The sequence below is a fragment of the Lactuca serriola genome, chromosome 4 (assembly GCF_051521515.1).
Source record: "Lactuca serriola cultivar US96UC23 chromosome 4, Lser_US96UC23_V15, whole genome shotgun sequence".
NCBI lineage: Eukaryota > Viridiplantae > Streptophyta > Magnoliopsida > Asterales > Asteraceae > Lactuca > Lactuca serriola.
In genome coordinates, this window is record NC_136411.1 from 11245097 (window position 1) to 11255080 (window position 9984).

The 9984-nt window shown below is 31.6% G+C and overlaps 1 protein-coding gene across 1 annotated transcript; it reads left to right on the forward strand.

The window, feature by feature from the left end:
- The first annotated feature begins 1607 nt into the window (after positions 1–1607).
- On the forward strand, positions 1608–3077 carry LOC145101027 (protein JINGUBANG-like). Its single transcript, XM_079038199.1, has one exon. It carries the CDS (start codon positions 1767–1769, stop codon positions 3015–3017), a length of 1251 nt encoding a protein of 416 aa, XP_078894325.1. The 5' UTR covers positions 1608–1766; the 3' UTR covers positions 3018–3077.
- Positions 3078–9984: the final 6907 nt, after the last annotated feature.

Consider the following 9984-nt stretch of genomic DNA (forward strand, 5'->3'; position numbering starts at 1 on the left):
CATCTGGCCTTAGTTAACAACTATTGGCTACCAGTGAGCTTCCAACTAAAATATAATTTTTCCGAACACTTCATACCATATTAGTACATGTTAAATAGACAAAACTACATAAGTGGAATAACGAAACCAAATTTACAATTTCATTTTATAAAATAATTGCAATAACAGAAATCATGTTATTTTATTTCATGTTCTACTTACCCATATATATATATATATATATATATATATATATATATATATATATATATATATATATATATATATATATATATATATACGGTTAGGTTCATTTGAGACCATCTATATTTTGTGAGACCGTGAGACGCATTTTTTTATTTTTTTTATTTTTTTTAGTTAATTCAAGTTCCGAAAATAATATTTAAAAAAAGAATTTTTGGATTTTTCCATTTATTTTGCATTTTAAAATTATTTTTTAGAATATGTACAGTATAATATTCTATTAGAATATTTCACGTATTTTTCAAAAAAAATGGATTTTTTTATTATTATTTTTTTAGTTAATTCAAGTTCCGAAAATAATATTTAAAACAAGAATTTTTAGATTTTTCCATTTATTCTGCATTTTAAAATTATTTTTTAGAATATGTCAGTTTAATATTCTATTAGAATATTTCACGTATTTTTAAAAAAAAATGGAATTTATTTTTATTTTATTTTTATTTTTTTTATTTTTTTTAGTTAATTCAAGTTTCGAAAATAATATTTAAAAAAAGAATTTTTAGATTTTTCCATTTATTCTGCATTTTAAAATTATTTTTTAGAATATGTCAGTATAATATTCTATTAGAATATTTCACGTATTTTTAAAAAAAAAAACGAATTTTTTTTAGTTAATTGAAGTTCCGAAAATAATATTTAAAAAAAGAGTTTTTGGATTTTTACATTTATTTTGCATTTTAAAATTATTTTTAGATTTGGTCTTACGGTCTCACAAAATTAGAATGGTCTCAAATGAACCTGAACATATATATATATATATATATATATATATATATATATATATATATATATATATATATATATATATATATATATATATAACATTGTGTTCGCAATGTTTTTTTTTCTAAGAAAATGAGAAAAACCAAAAAAAGCAAATAAATTATGTTATCTAATTCTAAATTTTGAGTTTGAAAAACCGAATAAAATTATTTCCTTATTTATGTTTTTTCAAACCATTGGGTTAAAACAATGGGACATGATTTTTTTATTTATGTTTTTTATTTATTCAAATAAAATAATTTGACTCTTTTTTTATCTTAATTTTACTTGAAAAAGCATCATAACAAATGATATAAAAATAAAATAAATTTTTTTAAATGGATAAATAAAAAAAATATAAATGGAAATATCCCCTCCTAAAACAATAGATGAATTGATAAAAGAAAGCGAGATTTTTTATTATTTTGTTTTCATAGAATATGTAATAAATATAATAAACAGATAAAATGTTTTTCTCATTATATAATTATATAATTGAATAACTCTCTTTTTCCAAAAATTAAAATGGAAAATGAAATGTAAAAGTTTTAGTTGCTACCGCAAAGTACAACTCACTGTACCATTCCTCATTGGGGTCCACATGGGCCCACCTCTCCAATTGCACTACCACACGCTTCTTTATGCTAAAATAGGCCGTCACCCGACCTCTTATATTCCATTTCCCTTCTCCTTCCTCCCCACTATTCTCTCCACCGTCACCCATTATTCACTTCCGGTCACCGGATTATTCATCGACGACAATGAGATTTCATCCATGTCCATGCACATTGTCTACCCTTTCACCACAACATGATCAAGAACCTGAATTATCAGATTCTCAAAGAAATCAATCTGATTCAAAGTCTCTTTCTTCACTACCGAGTCTGCCTTCAGTTGCTTCGTTAACTTCGCATTCCCAACCACCATCAACCACCGCCAACTACCACTACATCACCACTTTCAAAGCCCACACCTCCTCTATATTCTCCCTCGCCCTCACCGGAAAACACCTCCTCTCCGCCTCATCTGATGGCCAAATCCGCATATGGCCTCGAGACCCTTCATCGATATCATCATTATCCCAGTCTCCACCACTTCCACCAATCGCTTCCGGCGAATCTTCTGTGAAATCCATGGTGGTTCACGGTGACAGATTATTTACCGGCCATCAAGATCATAAAATCCGCGTATGGAAATTAGACGAAAAACAAGAAACGATCAAATGTATTGCGACGTTACCGACACTCAACGATCGTCTCTTGAAGCTTGTGTTCGCGAAAAACTACGTTAAAATACGGCGGCACCAGCGGTGCACGTGGGTGCATCACGTGGATGCTATCTCGTCTCTGGCTTTATCGAATGACGGTTCATTAATATACTCCGGTTCATGGGACCGGACGTTCAAGGTGTGGCGGACGATCGACTTCAAATGCTTGGAATCTGTATGGAATGCTCACGATGACGCCATTAACGCCGTCGTGGTGTCTCATGATGGGTACGTTTACACCGGCTCAGCAGATCGGAAAATTAAGGTGTGGAAGAGACACGGCGGTGAGAGAAAACATAAACTGGTGGATACTTTGGAAAAACACAAATCGGCAGTGAATGCTTTGGCTTTAAGCACTGATGGATCTGTTTTATATTCCGGTGCGTGTGATCGGTCGATAATTGTATGGGAGAAAGCCGGTGGCTGCGGTGGCGATGGGTGGCAGATGGTGGTAGCTGGTGCACTTAGGGGGCATACTAAGGCGATTTTATGTATTACGGTGGTGGCGGATGTGGTGTTTAGTGGGTCAGCGGACAAAACGATTAGAGTATGGAGGAGGGGTATTGATGGTAAAAGTTATTGCTGTTTGGGTGTTTTGGAAGGGCATAAAAGTCCAATCAAATGTTTGGCTGCTGCAGAGGAGGTTTGTACTTCTGGAAGCTCTGGTGGTACATCTTATCTAGTTTTTGGTGGGAGTTTGGATTGTGAGATAAAGATGTGGAAATTATGGGTACCATTTCTTTGAATATTATTATTCTTTGACCAAATTTGTGTGATTATAAATATTTTCAGGATTTACTTTAAATCTTTTAATGTTAATATGAGAGATTGAGAGTGATATGTTTCTTTGGTATTTTATTAATCAGTAATAACGTATTAACGATTATTGCATAAATTGTTATAAGTGGAGGTGGATTTGTACTTGAAATTATGCGAACGAAGCATACAACTTTTGATTTTTTTTTACCGGGTTAGTGGCATCTTATACTTAGAACTAGATTATGACCCGCGTTAAACGTGGGGAACACATAAATAAAATACAAAAATTTATATAGATATTACAAAATAATTATAAAAAAACAGGGTTATTGATATTATTGAAACGTGTAGAAATTACACTAAAATAGGTAAGTATATATAACGTTGAAGGACCTCTTTATAGACAATATTTTTTGTTTTATTAGTTCAATGACATTGCTTGTCGCATATAAGTATCTTCAAACATTTTTTACTTGTGACACAGAAAACAACTATATACGGCCAACCATGCGTGAAAATGGGTCTAAACAAGTATAATCCAACATTTGACAATGTACTTTCAAAATATATTGTTATTTTATAGCTATATTGCGAAATATAACTGTTTATTTCAAAAATAGCAACTTATTTATGTTCCTTCAAAATGAACCACATAACCCCCCCCCCCCCCCCCCAAAGAAACTATAACCAATAAATCTGCAACGAAGCTAATCATCTCCTTCCACTTCATCTCTAATATCAGGTCTTTTTTTCCTTAATTTGAGTTGTTGTCACTATTATCGACAATGTTAAGATTCATTGATGACTTCTTTTTTATTTTAGGGATAACTATGACATAAATCATTTATCAAGTCCATCATTTATGTTTATATCTTCATTTTTTTTGTTGATTTTGATATGCCTTCTTCGGTTTACCACCATCTTTTTTTTTAGAATCCTTTTTTTATGAAATAACATTTTTTTGTGAAATTCGTTCTACGGTTTTTAGTATGTGTAGGTACATTGATTTTTTTGAAGTAAAGAAAGTAGGGTTTTTGTTCGATGTTGGTTCCTATGTTTGGTTCTTATTTTTTGTGATTTCTCATAATCCATTGCGTTTTATTTTCCATCTTTATCTACAATCTTTAAGTATAGAACATTTTATTCATATATTCATTCACTACAGAGTTTAATAAAGGAAAAGAGAAACACCCCCTTAGTTTTATTTACTTTGCAGATCACCGAGCCTTCATGCAAAGCTTACAACATAATGAAAAAAACCAAAAAACCCTTATGAGGTAAATGTCAATTACAATTCTACCCATTTTCCTCTTCTAACAATTGTCTCACTTCAATACTTCAAAACATCTGTTTTTGTGTTTAAACATATTATTGATAGCATGAAAGATCCAAGCATTGTTGCATTTTGGTTAATCACAATGCCTCAAATTATAGGAGGATTTAAATATGATGATGAGGTCAAACATAAAATATGATGGTAATACAAGGTTCGTCTTCTTCTTATTTATTTATTTACTTATTTTTTAATTCAACTTTATTACAAAATTAAATAGCTTTTTTTATTGATATTATAGTTTCTTATTTAGAAAAATACGCGATATGATCAGCTTCTTGATACTATAGCAATGAGAAAACTTGGATGAGCAGGAAGTGAGATAAATTTATAATTTATTAACTTTAATGAGTAATTAATTAATTACAATTTTGTTATTGAATTTGAAATACAATAGGGATTATATCACTGGATCCTGAATGTGCATGAAATGATCCAGTAGTAGCAAAGAACATTCGTTACTATTAAGCAAAGAGCAAATTAGAGGCAGAAGTGATGAAGCTCTATCCACCACCATGACCTCAAAATTGTGTGTGTATGTGTGGGTGGGGGGGGGATCAGTATAAACAAAAGTTTTTTCATTTATTTTTAGTAATTTACATATTTGGTCCCTTTGTTTAGTTGTCGGTTTTGGTCCCTAAAAGAATCAGGTTGTAGTTTTTGAACCTTGTTTCACTGTTTCATAAAACTTTTATGATTGCCTAAGTTAACAGCCTAACTGTTAGTTTTTTTTTTAAATGACCATTTTGCCTTAGAACCAAAACTAAAAACCATATATCATAACAACAACATTTATATATTTCTTTTTTTTTCTTTTTTTTACTTAAGTTTAGAGTAAATTACATTTTTGGTCCTTGAGTATACCTGATTTTTTTTCAGAAGATTCTGAGGGGTGTTTTTGGTGTTTCAGGTTCAAATGCTGACTCTAGTTGAGTACACACTTCTATTATATCGTGCATTCTTACCTGCCCATGTATGGTACCGATTCTTTTTGAACAAAGAATACGGTAGCCTATTTTCATCATTCACAATATGCTTATATTTAACTTTAAAGCTCACATCAATTGTTGAGAAGGTATATTTGCTTTCATGTCTTTTGTACAACCCGTCTGTTATTATATTATGTCATGTCATCTCTTGTCTTGTTTATTGATTTACAAAGGTACACACACATGTAACATCATAATTTCATTATATATAACATCCAATTTTAACATTGAGTTTACTGTTTTTGAAAATAGGATCATAGTTACTGATTAAAAAGATGGAACCAAGAACCAAACACAACATAAAAAAAAATCAAAAACAACATTATACATCCAAATTATAAGTATTCAACAAAGAAACATACGAATGAGTAATCAATTGAAATCTCATTTAAACTTAAAATAGAAGATATTATGCTTCAAAGTGTATAGGTTCATAATAATATCCGAAACTTTTGAAATTTGAAATTAATAGTTTCCGAGATTTCAACATATAATATATTTGGAAAGAAATTTTGAATGGAAATAGAGCCTAAATTTAAGGTTACATTAATAAGGAACCAATTTTGTAGTTGTAAGTTTGGAAAGAATTCAAGTATTATTTTCATTCAATTCCTACATTTAATTTCCTAATATAACGGGTTGACTTCTTGTTTGATCAAGGTGACGTAAGCAAATTGATCTAAGGGTGTAAAACCTATAAAGAAAACACAATCAACGGCTCAGATTGTTTTAGATGATGTCATAAGGTTTCTCTTTTAATAATATTTAGAGATATCTACGATAGTTAATTTATAGTATAACCCAATAAAAGATTATAACCTGCGTTAAACGCAGGGAACGTATTAAAAAATATACACTACTAGAAAAACAGCCTTTTACGACGCTCATTGCGTGTCGTAAAACGCTCAGACGACGCGCAAATGCGTGTCAAGGAAGGCCATGTCATAAAGAGAGACGACGCGCTTTTGCGCGTCGTCTATTTACGACGCGCATTTACGATGCACAATTACGACACGCATTTACGACGCGCCTTTACGACACGCATTGCGTATCAATGAAGGTCCTGTCATAAAGGAAGATGACACGCATTTGCATGTCGTGCTCTTACGACGCACATTTACGACTCGCATCGCGTATCATGAAAGCCCCTGTCAAGAAAGGCCATGTCATAAATGAAGATGACACACATTTTCGCGTATCATAATTGTAAATGTTTAAAAAAAATTATTTATAGATTTACTAATTTTCGAATTAAATTTGTATTTAATCTCATAATATAAAATAAAATATCATATACTAAAAATACAATCCATTACATAAAATTTAATGTCATACAAATAATCATTCCATGGAAAGATAAATAAATCAATAGAAGTTGTAACAAAAATTTACAAACTAATTAGATACAAGAAATATAAAAAATATACCCTCAAATGATTTTCAAAGTCTAATCTCCATGTCAGGTATTCAACTCACTTCTCCAGTTTATCCTTAACTTCTCTAAGCGCTCCAGCATCTCTTGCAGCCTGTGACAACATATAGATCCCAGGTTGCAGCTTTTGATGTAATACAGTAACCATCATCCCATCTTATGTGGATCCCCTCACTTGGATATAAAAAATCAAGCTCCACCACCTACACCAAAAACACATTAATCCACTCTCTAGTCATACTCAGAAGATACATTATTATTATTATAACTAGTATTATCATATAGCATTCAAATTTATCGAAAATAGAATTGTTTTCATATAAATCACATAGTTGGACATACATGCTACATACATCACTTATCTCGATTCCATGCTAATAAAATATATATATATATATATATATATATATATATATATATATATATATATATATATATATATATATATAGGAACAGTAAGTATACCTTAGGTCTTAAATATTCATGGACCTAAAATGTTGAAACTGGAACAAATTCCATGTTGATGTCCCATAACTGCACAACACAAACCAACACCCATATTACTTGATTTTATATGTTATATAAAAATAAATGTTGGATGAGTTGGTTTTTAAATGGACATGGTAGAAAGTATAAAATACAACAGAAGAGCAACAAATCAGAAACCTTAAGGGTCATGTAATCACGACTTAGGAAATTTCGGATTACAGTTAAATCAACACTTGTTGAATTGTTCTTGATGTCATCAACTTCAGAATTTACCTCATTCTGATTTCTAATTTGATCCACTGTGAAAATTTTGAACACATTAGCAAATTTCTAAGAAAATATAAAATTGAAACACATATCAAAGCAAAATATAATTATAAATAAAAAAACAATTTTGATACCATATCGAGAAGGCGGATATCGCGACTTCTGCATTTGCCATGTACCCTACTAGCAAGACCAGCACATCATTGTACCATAATTCCAAGCTAAAAAATACAAAAGTAAAAGAGTCACTTAGTTTTATTGACAACAAAAACACATATTTTTTCATAAGCGGTAGAAAAGACAAGCTTGTTCCTGATTAATTACCAGACCATAACACCGGAAGATATCGAGAGCTTCACAACAGGTAACAACCGAGTCTCGGCTTGCTATCTTTCTGTCCCAGTGACATTTCTTCAACACCAGTAGATAAAGAAGAACCAACAACTGTCTCAGCTTTTGATGATGTATTTATGAGTAGTAGTGGGCCCGCAACATGGCGCATTACCAAGAAACTATCAAACCCCAATGCACCCGTAATTGTAACCTGAAACATTAAACTAAAATTATCAAGGGCATAATGGTAATTTTTCTATATTACTAAGAAACCGTCGAATCCAAATGCATCAGCATCAGTATTAGAATAATAAAGTAAGTACAACAGCAAAGCAGAAAAATACAAGACTAACCTTATTAGCATTGGCACATAAAAGAGTTGGAAGCCACCTAATCTCACATGTATCAGTCAACAACAAAACAGCATCAGGAGACTCAATTAAATCAGAAAGACATTTGCAGTCATCAAACACTTTTTCCTCTTCTTGTCTAGCAATTGGATGCCCAGGCATAGGTATTGCCATCACTACCCCTCTTCTTCCTACAAACAAATATCAAAAGTAAATAATAATTTATTAATTTCAAACATATTGGAAGAAAAAGAAGAGATTAAATATCTGGTCTTTAAGTATCACAAGAAGAACAACCAAAGAAACTTCATGTTGCAGGACATTATATGGCATCTGCATATTTTCATAGGCATACCATCAACCAAAACAAGTTTAATAAAAAAGAATAAAAACAGAGTGCTTAAGAATGTGAGAAGAAAATTACATTAACATGGGCCATCCATATAATAACACTTCAGGGCAATGCTTAAGAGGGTATTCAAGCAACAATCGAACAGACTTTGCAAGGCCTCTTTCAGCCAGCTGGCATAAAACCTCCAAAAGATCAAGGCATAACCATGCATGATTTGCATACCCAAATTGAAACTTGGGAGTATTGACTGCATCAACATATGCCTGCAAGCACAAGTGTAAATGAAAACTTGGATCTATCAAAAAATGAAACAACTCGATTGTCCATATAAACATCATACGAATCTTCATAAATCATACCACTTGTTTTTCGCAGTGTGCAAATGTGAATACTTCAGGTGGGACAGAAACAACATACTTCAAAAAAGACAACTACCCCTCGGTGTTTTTCCAGACATTGCCACAAACAGCAGATAATGGAAACGGATCCTACATTTCCATCAAATGAATAAGTACAACATAAGCTTCAAATAAAGAAATTAAGAAGTAAAAAAGTATGTTAAAAACCTGGGATGCGAGTCTATAGCAGGAAATCAATAGTGAAATTGTTGCCTCACCAGGGATATAGAAACCCTCATGATCAAGGTTTTTAATTATAGTGGTCCAATTGATTCCAGGAGCCTATATATTATAATAGTAGTATTAATGAAATATCAAATTTACATTATGAAGAAGATCAAGCAAGATAAAGAAGTAAATGGGACTAACAAGCTACTTGATTGATTCTATAAGGACTTCAGTGTTCCAAGAACTCAACGACGACATATCAGGAAGACTCCCTCTACCAAGAGCAGAACAAAATGTTGAAAATGCATTTTCTTGATCCTGAAGACTGGAATCAGAGCGGACTATTGTCCCCAGTATCATAGCAACAGTGATTTCATTGAGGGGTGAGAATGAAGATAACAAATCCTTGCAAAGCGATACATCTGATGTGGAATTATAGCCCAATTCTATCATCAAGTCAGCCATGTTCACACCAATGGTTCTTGTTGCTACAGTAAAAATATTATAATTTAATAATTTATAAGAAGCTGAGAGTAAAACTAAAAAAGTGGATAAGAATATGAATAGTAAAAGTAGCCCCACATTCTCCATCATATTCTTTTGCAATTCTGAGGGATTTTGCAAAGGCAATTTTTGGCACCTGGGCAGCAGGTATTATGACCAGGAGAACTGCATCATTGTGTTGAGCATATTCACTATGCAAAATAAATAAATAAATAAATAAATAAACAATGTGAAATAAAAACATCAAATTTTGCAGTCACTCACCAAAGAATCATCAAGATTTCCCTTATCGACTCCAGGCAAATCAATTAATTTCAAAGTAGGAGCTGTAAACCATA